This window comes from Oncorhynchus tshawytscha, linkage group LG10 (genome assembly GCF_018296145.1).
Source record: "Oncorhynchus tshawytscha isolate Ot180627B linkage group LG10, Otsh_v2.0, whole genome shotgun sequence".
NCBI lineage: Eukaryota > Metazoa > Chordata > Actinopteri > Salmoniformes > Salmonidae > Oncorhynchus > Oncorhynchus tshawytscha.
This window is the reverse complement of record NC_056438.1, coordinates 43,017,607-43,040,490: the sequence shown is the minus strand read 5'-3', so window position 1 is coordinate 43,040,490 and position 22,884 is coordinate 43,017,607. Positions and strand designations below refer to the sequence as shown.

At 41.9% G+C, this 22,884-nt stretch overlaps 1 protein-coding gene across 2 annotated transcripts in view; it reads right to left on the bottom strand.

Moving 5' to 3' along the window:
• LOC112260227 (cAMP-specific 3',5'-cyclic phosphodiesterase 4B) overlaps positions 1-22,884 on the bottom strand; it is a 118,619-nt gene that overhangs the window by 38,477 nt on the left and 57,258 nt on the right. Inside the window, exons 1-5 of one of the 2 annotated variants that reach the window (XM_024435167.2) lie at positions 13,749-13,906; positions 11,329-11,529; positions 10,933-10,969; positions 10,741-10,811; positions 3,906-3,955 (exon numbers count right to left, since the gene is read on the bottom strand). In XM_024435167.2, coding sequence (XP_024290935.1) covers positions 3,906-3,955; positions 10,741-10,811; positions 10,933-10,969; positions 11,329-11,529; positions 13,749-13,891 — 502 coding nt within the window. In that variant the 5' untranslated portion in view covers positions 13,892-13,906. Of the gene's footprint in view, positions 1-3,905; positions 3,956-10,740; positions 10,812-10,932; positions 10,970-11,328; positions 11,530-13,748; positions 13,907-22,884 lie in introns of those variants that run through there. The other variant, XM_024435166.2, reaches the window with a different exon arrangement.

Sequence of the window (22,884 nt, the reverse complement as noted above, 5' to 3'; positions counted from 1 at the left end):
CCATAACCACGAGAGGACTTGAAAATAAGCCGGAGCTGAAAGGATCACCAAAAGTATTTGTTCCAGTGCATTTTCCTCTTTTTAAAAATGATATAGCCTAGCAATGTGTAGGCATACTGTGTATAAAATCCATAATTAAATAAAAGGTTGAATCACATTTTTTTTTTAAACTAATTATTGTGTACTAAAAACGTGAATGTGTTTATGCAGAGCATACAACCATGCCGACAACCATCCGTGGAGATCAGTGGACAAAGGGCTGGACAACGGGGCGCACCGGAAAAAAAACCGCATGGTTGCCAAGAAAGCGTTCAGCTTTACTAGATTCTTAAAATGTGTACACAGCATGTGTGTTGGAGTCACGTTTAATTCTTAGTTGAGCTACCCTTTCTATCATAGGCCACTGTAATCGATGGGGGCTCAGTGAGGCACCATTGTGCTCATCTGATGAAGGTGCACATGAATCAGATTCAAACTTTGAAGACTGAGATCGAGTCATTGAAGGCAGACCAGCAGAAAGAGAAATTATCTGAGGGCAGAGATACGGGCAACAGCTGATGCATTGGTCCAGAGTCAGGAGGCATTGGTGGAGAGTCAGGCGGAGAACGACACGTTGAAGAGGGTGAGGAACGAGATGGGAGTCACAATCCATGCCAGGCACACCTGTGAGCTCTGGAACTCCACCTCTGACATTCAGAGTCAACATACGTGGGCGGGTTCGTCAGGTCGTCGGTTCACCCTGACATTTCCATTCCTCTTCTGACAACAGAACATGACCAACTGCTCACCAGGCACAGCATGGGCCGTTCGGACCGGTATGCTGTTCTGCTATTCCAAGGATGTGTAACCAAAGAGCGATACCATGAGTGGGCACAGAATACCAACTGGGATGGGTCCCGAGGCGAATGTTGCTTACTAGTGAACCTGCGGGTGTTCATCATTAATACTGTGTCTCAGAAGTTCTGTACATGACTGAAGAAACCCGAAAAAAATTTAAAGACGGAGTTAATGAGTACTTCAGGTCACTGAGAAAGTCTGGACATGGCTTGCCCTCCCTTATGTAAGGAATTAGGCCCTTTCCCATGTTTACTACAGTATGTACTGTAGGCTATGTTTACTTGTCAGACTGCACAGTAATCTCATAAACATGCTTTATTATCCAAATGTAAAAGCAGTAATGTATTTCTGGACAGTACTGTATTTCTTAAATCAACATTTTATGCTTTTGTTAATAAAATAATGATAAAATACTCTTTCGAAATGCAGATGTTTATTTAGTTACGGATCCATAACGAATTACTATGGGAATGAATATCACTGAATTACAGAGATATTGGAACAAACAAAAGAAGGTAGACAAAGTGTTGCTTACAGGAAAATACTCCTTCAAACACATACTTTCACGTTGTACAGCGCCAATATGGCTATTATTAGCAGACCTATATTTTGGCCTTTATAAATATTATTTTGACCTTTATTCAGATTACAATTGTTCACTGTCGTTTTTTTGAAAACAAAATAATCTCCAAAACATCGTTATATATAGCCTACCTGCTGTGGACAACTATTTCAGCACCGTTTTGCGCTGCTCCGAGACAAGCATGGAGAAACTAAAATGTTCAATTATATTCCATGATATTCCTTTATTTTACTAGGCAAGTCGGTTAAGAACAAATTCTTATTTTCAATGACGGCCTAGGAACAGTGGGTTAACTGCCTGTTCAGGGGCAGAACGACAGATTTGTACCTTGTCAGCTCGGAGATTTGAACTTGCAACCTTTCGGTTACTAGTCCAACGCTCTAACCACTATGCTACCCTGCCGCAAGTGATGTCTGCTAAATAATCAAGTTGATGGCACAGTCATATCGCCTCGGCACCTACATAAAGCTGTGTGTGGACAACGTCATGTAACCGCAAAATGTTGGATAAAGCATATACTGTACAGTACTGTATTTCTTCATCAGCATCTTTATGCTTTCGTTAATAAAATAATGATAAAAATACTCAAAATGCAGATGTTTATTTAGTTATGGATCCATAATGAATTACTATATGAATAAATATCATTGAATTACAGAAATATTGGAACAAAGCTGTCTAATAAAAGGTAAAATGGTTGCTTACTGGAAAATACTCTTTCAAACACACACGGTCACATTGTACAGTACCATTATGGCTATTAGCAGGTAGCTGGACAATAGACTTACCTAGAAGGAGGGTAGGGGGATAATTCTGTCGTCAAATGTATTTCTTAGTTAGGTTGGCTGTATCACAACCGGCTGTGATTGTTTGCATTTAACATTTTATCCACCAGAAGAGACAAAATAAATACAACAAAAAGTATTATTATTATGTATTCCATCTGACCGTGATTGGGAGTCCCATAGGGCGACACACAATTGGCCCAGCGTTTCTCTCCCTCTAAAACCAGAAATAAATGTGTTGGCCTTTACAAATATTATTTTGGCATTTATTCAGATTACAATTGCTCACTTTAGTTTTTTTGAAAATGAAAACCTCAAATATCGTTATATATTATCAAGTTGATGGCACAATCATATAGCCCGGCACCTACATAAAGCTGAGTGACTCACTCATTCATGGCTTTGAATCAAAATAAATAAGTACCAATATTCTTTCTGATAGTCTTTAATAAAGAAATGTTTTCGTTATCCTGACCTGAACTGTCACTCCCTGATCTGTTTCATCTGTCCTTGTGCTTGTCTCCATCCCCAAGTGTTGCACATTTTCCCCATTATCCCCTGGGTACTTATGCCTATGTTCTCTGTTTGTCTGTTGGTCTTGTTTGTCAAGTCAACCAGTGGTTTGTCTCAGCTCCTGTTTTTCCCTAGTCTCTCTTTTTCTCGCCCTCCTGGTTTTGACCCTTGCCTGTCCTGACTCTGAGCCCGCCTGTCTTGACCACTTTGCCTGCCCCTGACCCTGCCTGCCGTCCTGTACCTTTGCCCCTTCTCTGGATTATCGACCCCTGCCTGCCTTGACATGCCCGTTGCCTGCCCCTGTTTCTGTAATAAACATTGTTACTTCAACAGTCTGCATTTGGGTCTTACCTGAAACGTGATATGGACACCATGTACAGTATTATAATAGCCCTCCCGATTGGCGCAGCAGTCTAAGAAACTGCATCGCATTGCAAAACGCGTTGCTACAGATGCAGGTTTGATACCCATGAGACAAGCATGGGGACTGGTCTTGATAAATCAATGAGATTTTTATTTTCACTGAAACTCCATTTGGGTATTGGTTAGACTACAATTATACAATTAGGGTGTAGTAATGTTATGCTCTTAGTACTGTAGCCTACTCCTGACCGTCACATTGTACAGAGGGTTTTTTTTATCAAATGCTTCTCAAATATGCCCTTTGGTGGTCAAACTAGCACTAACTAGCTTTAATGGTTACAATGGCTGACACTTAATAACGTGTCAGTTTATAATAACAATAAGGCACCTCAGGGGTTTGTGATATATGGCCAATATACCACAGCTAAGGGGTGTGTCCAGGCACTCCGCGATGCTCCGTTCCCGAGAACAGCCCTTAGCCGTGGTATATTGGCCATATACCACACCCCTTGTGCCTTATTGCTTAATTATATTCCACCCTTACCCCTTTGGCTCTGTCTATTCATCTGTAGGTCTCCCCGTCTGTGTATCTTTGGTGGAAAAACGTTGACACTTTTTATGACCAGCTGTGTGTTATGCATTACAAAGACATAGTGCATTATGAATGAATGCATTATAGCCTTTTGAGCATTCGCAGACTGCTATAAACAGAAACAAGCTGTTATGAACGGTTATAGCAAGCCTAATAATGCATACTCATACTTTGAATGTGAACTCAGCGTAATGTGACTAAGGGGATTGGTTGAGTTTATCAAAGAGCTCACCTGACAGACAGACTCTGGTTACAGGAGACTGTGGGGCGGCCGGTGACCTCCTAAAAACACAGAAGAGAGAGGAGAGAAACACTGGATATCAGTGCGGCACTGTACACACATACACATACATGTGCATGGACAAATGCATACCTGCGAGGAAACACACACACATACTTTGAAGTACACACTTATAATTTAAGATTTTGCTTGAAAAAGACTTAAATAGAGTTCATTATCATGGGATGTAAGTATCAGTCCTGTGGTAATGCTAATATCTGTGTGTGTGTGTGTGTGTGTGTGTGTGTGGGGGGGGGGTCAATATTGACTCAATGTCTGCTGGTCATACAACAACAATGAACCACTTCAATTGTCTGTCACTCAAACTCAGCTCTTAAAACTCTATTGTAATGTGTTTGCAATAGTTATTAGCTTGAGGACTTCGCTTTTAGGATTTTGTATTTACAATACAATCACTTTGCCTTGCATGGAGACTGTGGTTGTTTCATAAACACACACGCACATACGTATACATACAGTGGGGCAAAAAAGTATTTAGTCAGCCACCAATTGTGCAAGTTCTCCCACTTAAAAAGATGAGGCCTGTAATTTTTATCATAGGTACACTTCAACTATGAGAAAAAATGAGAAGAAAAAAATCCAGAAAATCACACTGTAGGATTTTATGAATTTATTTGCAAATTATGGTGGAAAAGTATATATATATATATACACACACACACACACACACACACACACATATATACAGTGGGGAGAACAAGTATTTGATAACCTGCAAAATTGTCAGTGTTTCCTACTTACAAAGCATGTAGAGGTCTGTAATTTTTATCATAGGTACACTTCAACTGTGAGAGATGGAATCTAAAACAAAAATCCAGAATCACATTGTATGATTTTTAAGTAATTAATTTGCATTTTATTGCACGACATAAGTATTTGATACATATTTGATACAGAAAAACAGAACTTAATATTTGGTACAGAAAGCTTTGTTTGCAATTACAGAGATCATACGTTTCCTGTAGTTCTTGACCAGGTTTGAACACACTGCAGCAGGGATTTTGGCCCACTCCTCCATAAAGACCTTCTCCAGATCATTCAGGTTTCGGGGCTGTCGCTGGGCAATACGGACTTTGAGCTCCCTCCAAAGATTTTATATTGGGTTCAGGTCTGGAGACTGGCTAGGCCACTCCAGGACCTTGAGATGCTTCTTACGGAGCCACTCCTTAGTTGCCCTGGCTGTGTGTTTCGGGTCGTTGTCATGCTGGAAGACCCAGCCACGACCCGTCTTCAATGCTCTTACTGAGGGAAAGAGGTTGTTGGCGAAGATCTCGCAATACATGGCCCCATCCATCCTCCCCTCAATACGGTGCAGTCGTCCTGTCCCCTTTGCAGAAAAGCATCCCCAAAGAATGATGTTTCCACCGCCATGCTTCACGGTTGGGATGATGTTCTTGGGGTTGTACTCATCCTTCTTCTTCCTCCAAGCACAGCGAGTGGAGTTTAGACCAAAAAGCTCTATTTTTGTCTCATCAGACCACATGAGCTTCTCCCATTCCTCCTCTGGATCATCCAGATGGTCATTGGCAAACTTCAGACGGGCCTGGACATGTGCTGGCTTGAGCAGGGGGACCTTGCGTGCGCTGCAGTATTTTAATCCATAAAATTGCCCAGGAAAGTGATTGTTTAGCAAGTAAAACATCAAAATTATTGACACTCCTGTTTCAATACCTTTCAAAATCTCACCTGAGAGGATAACGGCACTGAGCCTTTTCTAAAATGTTTAGACACTTCTTCCATACAGAATTCATACAGATCCTTGATATCCTTCCTCTGTGCTCATAAACTGCCCTCTTCAATTCAAACCATAGGCTTTCCATCATAGACCGAGATGGCCATTGCAACATTTAGATTTTGTGGTGAATTAACCATTACTTTGTGGATTTTGATGTTTGCTTAGGGTTATTGTCTGCGGCCAAGTTTCAGCTGAGGCAACCAGCTTTTGGCAAAAATGTCCTGGTTCTTGTTAAAGTCCATAATGCCACTGACAAGTGGAAGCAAAATATTCCCATAACACCACCATATTTTACATAAATATTCAGACCCTTTGCTGAGACTCGAAATTGCGCTCATGTGCGTCCTGTTTCCATTGATAATCCTTGACATGTTTCTATAACTTGATTGGAGTCCACCGGTGATAAATTCAATTGATTGGACATGACTTGGAATGGCACACACCTGTCTATATAAAGGTCCCACAGTTGACAGTGCATGTAAGAGCAAAAACCAAAGCCATGAGGTCAAAAGGAATTGTCCGTAGAGTTCCGAGACAGGGTTGTATCAAGGTACAGATCTGGGGAAGAGTACCAAAACATTTCTGCAGCATTGAATGTCCCCATGAAGACAGTGGCCTCCATCGTTTTTAAATGGAAGAAGTTTGGAACCACCAAGAGCTGGCCGCCCGGCCAAACTGAGCAATCGGGGGAGAAGGGCCTTGGTCAGGGAGGTGACCAAGAACCCAATGTTCACTCTGACAGAGCTCTAGAGTTCCTCTGTAGAGATGGGAGAAGGTTCCAGAAGGACAACCATCTCTGCAGTACTCCACCAATCAGGCCTTTATGGTGGAGAGGTCAGAAGGAAACCACTCCTCTGTAAAAGGCAGGGACTGAGAGACTAGTCAGGATCGAGGGAAAGATGTCATGATTGGCCTGTTCGGTTCAGGTTACCGTGGATCACAGTCCTACAGAGACACCTCTCACTCACACAGAGGGGGAGAAGTATAGAGGGATTGTTGGGGGGGGTTTATGACACCTCACACCCATCGTAAGGCAGGAGACAAATCCTTTGTCCTCTCAGTGTAGAGGATTGGAATGTATGGTGAGCCCCTGGAGACTCTACCTCAGAACGGTAACATGCAAAAAATTGACTTTGTGACAGTATATTTCATCAGCCAAAATGTTGGTAACAACGATAGATGGAATATGAAAGTGAATGTTGATTTATATTACTTAAAGTTAAATGACGACATTACGAAAACATTAACTTAAAGAGTTTTCATAATATGTACATGATGTTTACATACTGTGCGTTGTGTAGAAAATATCCAGATCAAATAGAATGTTTTTTTAAAGGATGAACTATGAATTTAGTTGTCTAAACTAGATCAAAGTAAAATCCTGTTACCTTGCCTCGTAACTAGATACACCCCAGAGAACTTGTCATGAAGACGGAAATGCCCCATTGTGACCCAGGGGTACAGTGGGGCAAGAAAGTATTTAGTCAGCCACCAATTGTGCAAGTTCTCCCACTTAAAAAGATGAGAGAGGCCTGTAATTTTCATCATAGGCACACTTCAACTATGACACACAAAATGAGAAGAAAAAAATCCAGAAAATCACATTGTAGGATTTTTAATGAATTTATTTGCAAATTATTGTGGAAAATAAGTATTTGGTCACCTACAAACAAGCAAGATTTCTGGCTCTCACAGACCTTCTTTAAGAGGCTCCTCTGTCCTCCACTCGTTACCTGTATTAATGGCACCTGTTTGAACTTGTTATCAGTATAAAAGACACCTGTCCACAACCTCAAACAGTCACACTCCAAACTCCACTATGGCCAAGACCAAAGAGCAGTCAATTATTAGGAAATGGAAGACATACAAGACCACTGATAATCTCCCTCGATCTGGGGCTCCACGCAAGATCTCACCCCGTGGGGTCAAAATGATCACAAGAACGGTGAGCAAATATCCCAGAACCACACTGGGGGACCTAGTGAATGACCTGCAGAGAGCTGGGACCAAAGTAACAAAGCCTACCATCAGTAACACACTACGCCGCCAGGGACTCAAATCCTGCAGTGCCAGACGTGTCCCCCTGCTTAAGCCAGTACATGTCCAGGCCCGTCTGAAGTTTGCTAGATAGCATTTGGATGATCCAGAAGAAGATTGGAAGAATGTCATATGGTCAGATGAAACCAAAATATAACTTTTTGGTAAAAACTCAACTCGTCAGGTTTGGAGGACAAAGAATGCTGAGTTGCATCCAAAGAACACCATACCTACTGTGAAGCATGGGGGTGGAAACATCATGCTTTGGGGCTGTTTTTCTGCAAAGGGACCAAGACGACTGATCCGTGTCAAGGAAAGAATGAATGGGGCCATGAGTGAAAACCTCCTTCCATCAGCAAGGGCATTGAAGATGAAACGTGGCTGGGTCTTTCAGCATGACAATGATCCCAAACACACCGCCCGGGCAACGAAGGAGTGGCTTCGTAAGAAGCATTTCAAGGTCCTGGAGTGGCCTAGCCAGTCTCCAGATCTCAACCCCATAGAACATCTTTGGAGGGAGTTGAAAGTCCGTGTTGCCCAGCAACAGCCCCAAAACATCACTGCTCTAGAGGAGATCTGCATGGAGGAATGGGCCAAAATACCAGCAACAGTGTGAAAACCTTGTGAAGACTTACAGAAAACGTTTGACCTCTGTCATTGTCAACAAAGGGTATAAAACAAAGTATTGAGATAAACTTTTGTTATTGACCAAATACTTATTTTCCACCATTAATTTGCTAATAAATTCATACAATGTGATTTTCTGGATTTTTTCTTCTCATTTTGTGTGTCATAGTTGAAGTGTGCCTATGATGAAAATTACAGGCCTCTCTCATCTTTTTAAGTGGGAGAACTTGCACAATTGGTGGCTGATATATATATATATATATATATACACACACACACACACACACACACACACACACACACACACACACACACACACACACACACACACACTTCATATCTATCCCCTTACCTCATTTAACTCCTTGGATTTCAATATTACAACTACAAAAGTACACATGCCCGGGGGCCATTCAAAGTAGCAAGTTTTGTACAATCAGGAATGGCTTGTAGGCCACTTTCAGGAAGTATTCATACCCCTTGACGTATTCCACATTGTTGTGTTACAGCCTGAATTCAAAATGGATTGATCATCCATCTACACACAATACCCCATAATGACAAACTGAACATATGGTTTTTAGACATTTTTGCAAATGTATTGAAAATGAAATACAAATCTCATTTACATAAGTATTCACACCCCTGAGTCAATCAATTTTGGCAGTGAATAACAGCTGTGAGTCTTTCTGGGTAAGTCTCAAATAGCTTTGCACTCCTAGATTGTACACTATTTGCACTTTTAAAAAAAATATTTAAAAAATTCTTCAAGCTCTGTCAAGTTAGTTATTGATCATTTCTAGACAGCCATTTTCAAGTCTTGCCATACATTTTCAAGCTGATTTAAGTCAAAACTGTAACTAGGCCACTCAAGAACATTCTATGTCTTCTTGGTAAGCAACTCCAGTGTATATTTGGCTTTGTGTTTTAGGTTACTGTCCTACTGAAAGGTGAATTTGTCTCCCAGGGTCTGTTGGAACGCAGATTAAACCAGGTTTTCCTCTAGGATTTTGCCTGTGCTTAGCTCCATTCGGTTACTTTTTATCCTAAAAAACTCCAAGTCCTTGCCAATGACAAACATACCCATAACATTATGCAGCCCACCACCATGCTAGAAAATATTAAGAGTTACTCAGTGATTTGTTGTTTTGAATTTGTCAGAAACATAATGCTTTGGATTCAGGACAAAGTTAATTTCTTTGCCACATTTTTTGCAGTTTTACTTTAGTGCTTTATTGCAAACAGGATGAATGTTTTGGAATATTTTTATTCTGTACAGGATTCCTTCTTTTCACTCTGTCATTTAAGTTACTATTGTGGAGTAACTACAATGTTGTTGAGCCATCCTTAGTGTTCTCCTATCACAGCCATTCAACTCTGTAACTGTTATAAAGTTCCTTGTCAAATCCCTGAGTGGTTTCTGAATTAGGAAGCAACTGAATTAGGAAGGACGCCTGTGTCTTTGTAGTGAGTGGGTATATTGATACACCATCCAAAGTGTAATTAATGACTTCACCATGTTCAAAGGGGTATCCAATGTCTGCTTTAAAAAATATGTTTTACCCATCTATCAACAGGTTCCCTTTTTTGTGAGGCATTGGAAAACCTCCCTGTTCTTTGTGGTTGAATCTGTATTTGAAATTCACGGCTTGACAGAGACCCCTTACAGAGAAATATATGTGTGGGGTACAGAGATGACATAGTCATTCAAAAATCATGTTAAACACTATTATTGCTCACAGACTTCCATGCAACTTATTATGTGACTTAAGCAAATCTTGACTCCTGAACTTATTTAGGCTTGCCATAGCAAAGGGTTTGAATACTTATTGACTCAAACACATTTCAGCTTTCATTTTTAAACAATCTTGAAAAATGTCTAAAAACATAATTCCACTTTGACATTATGGGGTATCGTGTGCAGGCCAGTGACACAAAATCTGTATTTAATCTATTTGAAGGTCAGGCTGTAAACAAACAGAAATGTGGAAAAATTCAAGGGTGCGAATACTTTCTGAAGGTGGTGTCTCAGTCTGAAATCATCAACTTGACATGACTGCCACCTAGTGGTTGGTTGAAACCTCAGGTCAAACTCTCTCCCGTATATAATTCTCCAGCATACTGGTTACACCCACTAATATGTGTGTTCTTATGTTGCATTTACCCAGGGGTAAAACTTTTCAGTCCACTAACCACACTAAATTCATCAGCCACAAAGACTTACCAAGTTTCAGGGCAGACATAATACACCTTTATTTCTTTGTGGATTTAGATAACTATATAAATGCATTGCATACAAATTCAATGTACATACTACATGCATGAGTTATTACATTTCAGACGGAAGCAAATTGTAGGTTCCCTTACTTATTGGAGGTGCATTGTACATTGGTCAAGGTGGTGAAGTTGTTCCTCACTGTGCGAAGACTGGCAAGAACCTTAAGCCAGAGAGCACGTCTAATGTTAAATCACATAATCATTCTGTAATAATCCATAATCATTCCAATCATTTTTTTTAATATATCTCAATGTAGATTCACAAATGGAGGAAACGTTTACCTGTGCAAAAGGAGTCACAATCAGGTCTTCTCCATGCCTGAAGAGAAACAATAAAGATAGCGCTATAATCAACCCTAAGGGCCTAATGAATACATTTCAATTGACTGATTTCCTTATATAATATTACTATAACGAACAAAAATGTAAATGCAACAATTTCAACGATTTTACTGAGTTACAGTTCATTTTAGAAAATCAGTCAATTGAAGTGCACTTATTAGGCCCTAGGGCTTTAATACAGAAATAAATACTCCACAGCAGTGTATATATGTATCCAATACGCATTCCAATATTCCAAATCATGCATTTGTACGAGTATTTGAAACGGAACTATATTAAAATACATATTTCACCCCAAGGTAAAAAAATCCAACACTACTTCAGAAGCGGACTCACAGTTCTCCAGCGACCGAGGAGTTGCGGGACAACTCGCGGGACTTGGGCGACAGGTCGTAGTCCGAGTCGGAGCGGTAGAGGAAGGACTCGCGGCGCTGCCCGTGGCCCCCCATGTTGGGGTGCAGGACCAGGCCGGAGCTCGGCGATGCCTGGGGGTCCGACGGGCTGCAGCACGCAGACGGGGAATTCTCCACATCGAAGCTGCAATAAGACACAGGAGAGAGAGAGAGAGAAAAAAGAGATGTCAGACTCACAGCGATGCACCTAGCTAGAATCGAGTGGTGAAGATCAGGGAAAAGGAGAGTAAGAATAGTCCACCCCAAAGTGGCAATTTGCCAGCAAACAGTGTAATCATAAGCAATGAAATATTGAACACTGAAATCAGTGGAAAACCGACTGTGAAGCTGTTTTAGGCTAGGTTTCTGTAAAGCACTTTGTGACAACTGGTAATGTAAAAAGGGCTTTACAAAAACAGTTGATTAATTGAATAGGTGACACAGTGAAGTGAACTACTGTATGACAGGACCTGTACAGTTAAATACTAAAATGTTTATTCTATACTACTGAGCCATTTACTTTATATTCGTATTCTTGTATTTTATTTCTTATTGTTGCATTGTTCGAGAAGGAACCTGCAAGTATACATTTCGTTGGACAGTGTATACCATGTGTATCCTGTACATACGACTAGTACAACTTGAAACCAGTACAGTAGGTGACAGAGAGATCATACAGTGATGCAGGAGAGGATTATCATTCACTGTCACTGAATTAAACAATCAGGTCATGACAAATAATGACTTAACCAATCGGGCCTGGACAAATAATTATTTTACCAAATCAGGTCATGACAAATGAGATTGACGGTAGTTTGATCAGATGAGTTGGCTGTGTTGTTCTATTGGGTCGGGGATCTTTTTACTACTTCAGCATCCTTGTTGGGCCTATATGTCTTATCAGTGAGGGTCTGAGAGACGTAGACAGTATTATACTATTTAATTCAATGTTCCGAGGATTAATTTGGGAGGACTGGGGAGGCAGATACATTGTGGGGATTGCCCCTTGCGACTGGACGTAATCGGCATTGAGCACAACACAGAGAAAATTAATCCGCACACCAAATTTCGCTGCACAGAGCTAAGGCAGCAATGCCTTGTGTGTGTGTGTGTGTGTGTGTGTGTGTGTGTGTGTGTGTGTGTGTGTGTGTGTGTGTGTGTGTGTGTTGCAGACGACACACGATTGGCTCATAAGCTGATGACGGATAATAAACGGATTTCCTCTACTGATGACGCCAAACATTACAAAGTGCCAGAGAGGTCAAGAGGTGAGCAGCCAAGGCAGGTGAGCAGAGCAGATGCTAGATAGAATATCCTGCTCAGAGGGAGGGATACAAACAGAGGTGTACAAACAGAGATAAGGCACCAACTAAGTGGATGTGGATGTGTGTGTGTGTGTGTGTGTACAAACAGAGATAAGGCACCAACTAAGTGGATGTCTGTGGGTGCCTATTCATTTATATTTGAAATGTGCACACTCCAAATCCAACATGCACCAAGCCACTACCCAAAAATGCTTTGTTGCCCTCTCCACAGTTAATATCAAACCATACCACAGCATGACCTTACGGTGCTACTAATGTATAGTCCACAGAACACTCGCTAATCCTCCAACAGCAGAACACACTACTGTACTACTTCATATAAAGCCTCACAGTTTAGCCTCTAGTGGCCTTATGACTCCAGGTTCCGTATTCACAAAGCCTCTCAGGGTAAGAGTGCTGATCTAGGGTCAGTTTAGCCTTTTAGATTATAATTATATGGACAGAGGGGACCTGATCCTAGATTCAGCACTCCTATTATGAGACGCTTGGGAATACTGACCCAACCTTTGACATCTATTTCCCCTCTACCACTCAGACTGCCTGGTAAATCAGTGCAGATCCTTAATGAAATTACACTGTTCCCATTTTAATATTTGCCCAACAGCATTTACCCCCACATGTTGGATTATCCCAGAACACATCTCCATATCTGAGGTATTTCCTTCTCCCACACCTCCCAGCGACCATGAGATCAGATTGACATAATGGATGGGAAATACAAGCGTAGGAACACACACATTGACACACACACACACACTTAATCTTACACTGAACCACGGCATGTTAGTAAAGTACATCATCTGTAAATGTGTATTCAAAGTTTTCATATTGCATTGCAAACACACAGCGGAATGCACCACCAAAGTAGCAATGTCTTTGCAAATCATTATTGTGCAAGGGCAGTCCTATCTGAAATGACTTACTGTACAATAAATAAATGTTGAAACACAGCCATTCTACAATCTATCATACACAGGTATTTATGAAAATACTGCAACCTACCAAAAAAAGTTTTAAAAAATGAATCAAGAAGAGTCACCTGTGAGTGGTGGAGGGAGAGCGACTCCTGACCACCTCTTCACTAAAGTCAAAGTGCACCCTGCCCCTGTGACAGATCGGTGACCTGGTGTACATCATCTCCCCTGCACCTCCTCCTCTCTCCTTTCTCCTCCGGATGGACATTTTGATTTCTCCTTTCTTTAATCAAGTTATCAAACACACTCGGAGCACACACACCCCTCCTCTGATCTGATAGACACCACACTGACACTACGCTCTCTGCTCGCGCACGCGCACAATATCCCTGAACAGAGGCCAACAGTGTGATGGCACAGGATTGGCTTGGCTGAGGGTAGAGCTGGGCTGGACTACATGGAATGGATTGTCTCTCTCTGTCTTTTTCTGTTCCTGTAGTATGGCCAGTCATCTGACTCTTGGTTCCACTCTGTCTGTCTAAGGGAGGACATTACAAGATGATTGGTATCATGAGCAAGACAGAGAGTGATTGAAAGAGAGAGCAAGAGAGAATAAGTGAGAGATTAAAGAATAAAATGACAGCACAGTCACCACCAGAGGGCGACCGTCGCCATGTAAAAATGTTTGGCTGCGAGGTTAATTAAATGTTTGATATTGCTTAGTGGACTTCGGGAAAAAAATCAAAACCATGGGTAGCATGTGAAAACTCTGCCTGATGCCTAAGTTCGATGCCATGCTTCCACCAGCACTTTGAAGCTATCAATACAGTACGGATCACAAGAGCATGATGATGCTAGCTTGTGCGCCCATACGCGAATGTCTCAAAGACGACGACTAGCAATACTATTACTCGTCTTAAAGTGGAACCGACAGCGCTTTAACTACTTTGCAGATATGAAACAAACAGGCAATCATAATATCTGTGAAAAATACCAAATACCCAGTTTATGCTAAAATGCCAACTTTAAGATATTGTAACGACCCTGGGTTTATAAGCGGGGAAATCAACTCTGCCGCACGAGCATGCTTTTGCGGCACAGTCGATAGCGCGCCGGGCCTCGGGCTCGAAGGTCGAGGGTTCGAGACCTGCTCCCTGCTGTTTCATTACAATATTTTAAAAATGGGTTCTATTTGACTCAGAATTCCATGACATAGAATAACGGCATTGTAGTCAGAATAAATGGATGTAGTTCAATGCATGATTAATATAGCTAATTCACCAATACATTTCTTGGTAGTCCAACAAATATTGCTATCAAGTTGTAAATCCCAGACGACCTGATACATTGTTTGCTGCCTCCAGGCAGCCATTCGGGATGCACTGTTTCAGTTTCAATATTTTCGACAAAATGACGAACGTAATTAAGGCTGGGAATGTCAATACAATCAAACTAGCAAGGGCAATGACCACAAGACAGTCATAATGTGGCTAATAGGCTAGTGTATCTATTTATGTAGCAAGCTAAAAACACAGAGCCTAACGTTAGCTAGCTAGCTGCTGGGAGGATGTCAAATCATTGGATGAGTGGGTGAGTGGCCAACTTTCTCCCCCATATTGTTTTTCGGTGGCTACAGCTAGAGATGCAGGTGTCATTTGGTTAGCTAGCAAGAAATGTGAATCACTTTGATAGCTAGTTATGCTAAACTTTAACGGCTATACACAGTTAGCATATCGCTTAGATGTCAATCAAATGTACAGTTGAAGTCGGAAGTTTACATACACCTTAGCCAAATACATTTAAACTCAGTTTTTCCACAATTCCTGACATTTAATCCTAGTAAAAATTCCCTGTCTTAGGTCAGTTAGGATCATCACTTTATTTTAAGAATGTGAAATGTCAGAATAATAGTAGAGAGATTTCAGGTTTGATTTCTTTCATCACATTCCCAGTGGGTCAGAAGTTTACATACACTCAATTAGTATTTGGTAGCATTCCCTTAATCTAAAAAAAACTTGGGTCAAACGGTTCGTGGTAGCCTTCCACAAGCTTCCAACAATAAGTTGGGTGAATTTTGTCCCATTCCTCCTGACAGAGCTGGTGTAACCGAGTCAGGTTTGTAGGCCTCCCTGCTCGCACACGCTTTCTCAGTTCTGCCCAGAAATTGTCTATAGAATTGAGGTCAGGGCTTTGTGACGGCCATCCAATATCTTGACTTTGTTGTCCTTAAGCCATTTTGCCACAATTTTGGAAGTATGCTTGGGGTCATTGTCCATTTGGAAGACCCATTTGCAACCAAGCTTTAACTTCCTGATTGATGTCTACAGATGTTGCTTCAATATATACACACAATTTTCTTACCTCATGGTGCCATCTATTTTATGAAGTGCACCAGTCCCTCCTGCAGCAAAGCACCCCCACAACATGATTCTGTCACCACCGTGCTTCACGGTTGGGATGGCGTTCTTTGGCTTGCAAGCCTCCCCCTATTTCCTCCAAACATAACAATGGTCATTATGGCCAAACAGTTCTATTTTTGTTTCATCAGACCAGAGGACATTTCTCCAAAAAGTATGATCTTTGTCCCCATGTGCAGTTGCAAACCGTAGTCTGGCTTTTTTATGGCGGTTTTGGAGCAGTGGCTTCTTCCTTGTTGAGCGGCCTTTCAGGATATGTCGATATAGGACTCGTTTTACTGTGGATATAGATACTTTTGTACCTGTTTCTTCCAGCATCTTCACAAGGTCCTTTGCTCTTGTTCTGGGATTGATTTGCACTTTTCGCACCAAAGTACGTGCATCTCTAGGTTTTTCCAAGATGGCGTAGCAGTACAGATGTTGTTTGTCGTTCTCCCATGTAAATTTTGTATTTGTCTTTTTTGTATATATTTCAACATATTTTCAATCTCTTTTTCCATTTTTAAATGAAATATCCCTTCCAGCAACCCGCCTCACCAAATGTGATCTGCTATTTTTAGATCTAGTCATCAGAAGCTAACCAGCTAATTAGTTAGTAGCTAGTTAGTCATTGTTAGCGGCCTTTACCTTTAGCACAGACACCAGCCGCTTTTATTCTGGATAATACTTGCCAGCCTGCACAGCGTGTTATCAACCCTGTGCATATCAGACTGTTTTTCTCCACTACAACACCGGAGTCCTGCCGTAAGCCCTGGACCACTACTCCTGATCTTCGCAGCTAGTTAACACAAAGTGGCCCAGCCCCAAAGCTAGCCTTGAGCCCATATTCCGAACTGCTCAGTAGACCCTATGATCACCTGCTACACAGCTGATGCCTCGCAGGACTCTTCACTAACACGACTAGAATCCACAACACCACCGGATTCTTGCCGTAAGCTCTGGACCTTTGCATCGGATCATCGCTGCTAGCTAGCTGCTCCCGAGTGGCTATAGTGGCTAACGCCCTTGTCCCAAAGCGAGCACCAGTTAGCCACGAGCCAGGCGCATCTCCCTCTAGTCTCACTCAACATGCCTCAGAGTCCTTTTTTGTCCCAACTCCCACACATGCAGTGACCTCACCCAGCAGAACTAGTGCGTCCAGAGATGCAACCTCTCTTATCGTCACTCAATGCCTAGGTTTACCTCCACTGTACCACTACCATACCCCTGTCTGTACATTATGCCCTGAATCTATCTTACCACACCCAGAAAACTTCTCCTTTTATTCTCTGTCCCCAACGCACCAGACAACCAGTTTTGATAGCCTCTAGCTGTACCCTCATCCTACTCCTCCTCTGTTCCTTGGGTGATGTGGAGGTTAACCCAGACCCTGCGTCTCCCCAGGCGCTCTCATTTGTTGACTTCTGTAACCGTAAAAGCATTGGTTTCATGCATGTTAACATCAGAAGCCTACTCCCTAAGTTTGTTTTACTCACTGCTTTAGCACACTCCGCCAACCCTGATGTCCATGCCGTTTCTGAATCCTGGCTTAGGAAGGCCACCAAAAATTCTGAGATTTCCATCCCCAACTACAACATTGTCCACCAAGATAGAACTGCTAAAGGAGGAGGAGTTAGTCTGCAAAGTTCTGTTATACTTTTCAGGTCTATGCCCACACAGTTCGAGCTTCTAATTTAAAAAACAAATCTCTCCAGAAATATGTCTCTCACTGTTGCCGCCTGACCCCCTCAGCTCCCAGCTGTGCCCTGGACACCATATGTGAATTGATTACCCCCCCCATCTTCAGAGTTCGTTCTGTTAGGTGACCTAAACTGGGATATGCTTAACACCCTGGCAGTCCTACAATCTAAGCTAGATGCCCTCAATCTCACACAAATTATCAAGGAACCCTAAATCCGTAACCATGGGCACCCTCATAGATATCCTGACCAACTTGCCCTCCAAATGCACCTCTGCGGTTTTCAATCAGGATCTCAGTGAATACTGCCTCATTGCCCGCATCCACTATGGGTCCGCGGTCAAACGACCACTCCTCATCACTGTCAAATGCTCCCTAAAACACTTCTGCGAGCAGGCCTTTCTAATCGAACTGGCCCAGGTATCCTGAAAGGATATTGGCCTCATTCCGTCAGTAGAGGATGCCTGATCGTTCTTTAAAAGTAATTTCCTCACAATCTTAAATAAGCATGCCCCTTTCAAAAAAATGTAGAACTAAGAACAGATATAGCCCTTGGTTCACTCCAGACTTGACTGCCCTTGACCAGCACAAAAACATCCTGTGGCGCACTGCACTAGCTTCAAATACTCCCCGCGATATGCAACTTTTCAGGGAAGTCAGGAACCAAAGACTAGCTTTTTCAAACAGAAATTTGCATCCTCTAGCTCTAACTCTAAAAGAGGGAAACTAAAGTCCATGGAGAATAAGAGCACCTCCTCCTAGCTGCCTACTGCACTGAGGCTAGGAAACACTGTCACCACTGATAAATCCACGATAATCGATAATTTCAATAAGCATTTCTCTACGGCTGGCCATGCTTTCCTCCTGGCTACCCCAACCCCGGCCAACAGCTCCGTACCCCCCACAGCTACTTTCCCAAGCCTTCCCAGCTTCTCCTTCACCCAAATCCAGAAAACAGATGTTCTGAAAGAGCTGCAAAACCTGGACCCGTACAAATCAGCTGGGCTAGACAATCTGAACCCTCTTTCTAAAATTATCCGCTGCCATTGTTGCAACCCCTATTACCAGTCTGTCCAACCTCTCTTTCGTTTCGTCTGAGATCCCTAAAGATTGGAAAGCTGCCGCAATCATCCCCCTCTTCAAAGGGAGTGACACTCTAGACCCAAACTGTTATAGACCTATATCCATCCTGCCCTGCCTTTCTACAATCTTCCAAAGCCAAGTTAACAAACAGATCACTGACCATTTCGAATCCCACCATACCTCTGCTGTGCAATCCGGTTTCCGAGCTGGTCACAGGTGCACCTCAGCCACGCTCAAGGTACTAAATTATATCATAACCGCGATCGCTAAAAACACTGTACAGCGGTCTTCATCGACCTGGCCAAGGCTTTCGACTCTGTCAATCATCACATTCTTATTTGTAGACTCAACAAACCTTGGTTTCTCAAAAGACTGCCTTGCCTGGTTCACCAACTACTTCTCTAATAGAATTCAGTATGTCAAATCGGAGGGCATGTTGTCCAGACCTCTGGCAGTCTCTATGGGGGTACCACAGGGTTCAATTCTCAGGCAGACTCTTTTCTATGTATACATCAACGATATCGCTCTTGCTGCTGGTGATTCCCTGATCCACCTCTACGCAGAAGACACCATTCTGTATACATCTGGCCCTTCTTTGGACATTGTGTTAACAAACCTCCAATCGAGCTTCAATGCCATAAAACACTCCTTCCGTGGCCTCCAACTGTTCTTAAAACGCTCATAAAACTAAATGCATGCTTTTCAACCGATCGCTGCCCGCATCTGCCTGTCCGACTAGCATCACTACTCTGGACGGTTCTGACTTAGAATATGTGGACAACTACAAATACCTAGGTGTCTGGCTAGACTGTAAACTCTCCTTCCAGACTTATATTAAATCTCCAATCCAAAATTAAATCTAGAATCGGCTTCCTATTTCGCAACAAAGCCTCCTTCACACACGCTGCGAAACATACCCTCGTAAAACTGACTATCCTACCGATCCTCGCCGTTGGCGGTGTCATTTACAAAATAGCCTCCAACACTCTACTCAGCAAACTGGATGCGGTCTATCACAGTTCCATTGGTTTTGTCACCAAAGCCCCATATACCACCCACAAATGCGACCTGTATGCTCTCGTAGGCTGGTCCTCGCTACATATTCATCGCCAGATCCACTGGCTAATGGTCATCTATAAGTCTTTGCTAGGTAAAGCACCGCCTTATCTCAGCTCACTGGTCACCATAACAACACCCACCCGTAGCACGCACTCCAGAAGGTATATCTCACTGGTCATCCCCAAAGCCAACACCTCCTTTGGCCGCCTTTCCTTCCAGTTCTCTGCTGCCAATGACTGGAACGAATTGCACAAATCGCTGAAGTTGCATACTTATATCTCCCTCACTAACTTTAAGCATCAGCTATCTGAGCAGCTTACCAATCGCTGCAGCTGTACAGAGCCCATCTGTAAATAGCCCATCCAATCTACCTACCACATCCCAATATTGTTTTTATTTACTTTTTTGATCTATTGCACACCAGTATTTCTACTTGCACATCATCATCTGCACATCTATCACTCCAGTGTTTAATTTGCTAAATTGTAATAAATTCGTTACTATGGCCTCTTTATTGCCTTGCCTCCTCACGCCATTTGCACATACTGTATATAGACATTTTCTATTGTGTTATTGACTGTACATTTGTTTATTCCATGTGTAACTCTGTTGTTGTATGTGTCACACTGCTTTGCTTTATCTTGGCCAGGTCGCAGTTCTAAATGAGACCTTGCTCTCAACTATCCTACCTGGTTAAAATAAGGTGACTTTTTTTTTTTTTTAAAGGAGAGAACGCGTCTCCTTCCTGAGCGGTATGACGGCTGCGTGGTCCCATGGTGTTTATACTTGCATACAGATGAACAGATGAACATGGTACCTGGCATTTGGAAATTGCTCCCAAGGTTGAACGACTTGTGAATGTCCACAATTTTTTTTCCTGAAGTCTTGGCTGATTTCTTTTGATTTTCCCATGATGTCAAGCCAAGTGGCACTGAGTTTGAAGGTAGGCCTTGAAATACATCCACAGGTATACCTCCAATTGACTCAAATAATGTCAATTAGCCTATCAGAAGCTTCTAAAGCCGTGACATCATTTTCTGGAATTTTCCAATCAGTTTACATACACTAAGTTGACTGTGCCTTTAAACTTCTGACCCCCTGGAATTGTGATACAGTGAATGATAAGTGAAATAATCTGTCTGTAAACAATTGTTGGAAAAATTACTTGTGTCATGCACAAAGTAGTTGTCCTAACCGACTTGCCAAAACTATAGTTTGTTAACAAGAAATTTGTGGAGTGGCTGAAAAACAAGTTTTAATGACTCCAACCTAAATGCATGTAAACTTCCAACTTCAACTGTACTTGGCGTCGATCAAATGGGCAGGCAGGCAGACAAATTCTCATTCAGTTGTCAAAACGTGGGTTGGGACAAGCATGCATTGGCAGGCAAGCTGCAGAAGGGCGAGCAGGCTACTATCCCCCATAGTTTATTAGTACAATTTTGACTGCCAACTAGAAGCTGAAAAAGTTTGAGAAGGTTTCTACTGTTTCCTCATTAGATTTTTAGCTCATCTTGTTCTGGCTAACATTAGTTGTTGATCTTTTTGTTGATGTTGTACATAGGCAACTGAGGGAGAAATATCCTACCTCTTCATGTTTGTTCGATCAATAGGACTGTAAAGTTCTCAAAATGTAAGCGGTGTATTTTGTGGCTTTTGGCGAATGCTTTCTAATGATCTAAAGTCACGCTGTTGCTACTACCTGTAAACACATAGTCCAGTTCAAAGTGAATGATGGCAGGCCCATGTGGAAAATTGCTTATTTGCATATAGGCCCACTGTAGCTCTGATTGGCTGTGGCGCACGGTTTGTGTAGAGTCCGGTCCTGGACAAGACTGACACGTTTTAATGAGGTTTTATTTACCGCAGTGTCGATTAAGTGTTCAAACGCTTTCCCACTCTATATTTCTCTATCATTTTCACAATGCCTTACTATACACCATTCAAAATCATTCTATAAAAGTATAAAAATGTGAAAATGACCATATCTAAGCGCTCGCTTTTCATTAAATGTAAAAAAATATATATATATTCTTCCTGGAGGTGTATATGAACAGATTTGAATAAGATTTCATGTTGCTAAAATGCTCTCAGTTCCACATTAATTCATATTAATAGTGTCTGATATACCTGTTTGGGGGCCACATCAGGCATACAAGCTGCTTTTTGTGGCCCCCATGATAACTGCATAACTGACATTGACCCCAAGTAATATGGGTTTAAAATTCTGGATTTAAACAAGTGAATGTATCCATTACTGTGTTAGAGCAGTGGAAAAGCAAAATGCCCTCAAGGGGGAAAGAGGGGATGACGTACTCTGCAGTGTGACCAGAGATGTGGAGTAGAGGGGAGTAGGGAGTAGGACAGGGTAGGAGACACTCAGTAAAGGGTCATGGGCCTTGGGCCAAACACAGCCAAAGGGATGGAATGATGACATGGAATGGATGTCCAACTATTCTAAACCTCTGAATTCACTTTTAGAAACACCATATTTGCGCAATGCTGGCCGGTAGCCTATAGCCTAGTTTGTAAGTTAATTCAGCCTTAAAGATGCTCTTATATTCCCATGCCCCAATCATAGTCAACACAAATAGATGTTGTAATATCAATGGGTTAAAACATTAGAAAATGATTTTCCCCCAAATGAAAAAAGTGCATACCTCGGCCGCTGTGTTAAAAAACAAAGAGCTTTTTCTCGAATTCATTGATGATCAGATACTTCAGTTTTAACTGGCTCTGTTGCACTACATTTTTACAGTTGACAGACAATATTAGTACTGTTATACTAGCTAGCAAACAATGTAACAAAAGTATAATTTCAGATTAGAACAATATTCCAATAGGCTCTGCATTTTAGGAATCACAGTAGCAAATACTGTACCTTTGGTGCACTGTTAAATTATTTAGCCATTTAAACAACTTATTTCTCAAAGAAAACTCTGTTAATTCCACAGCCCTCACTGGCTTTTATACATCTGAAACGTGAGCTTGTCGACGACAGTTGCTATTGGTGACGTGCAGTTC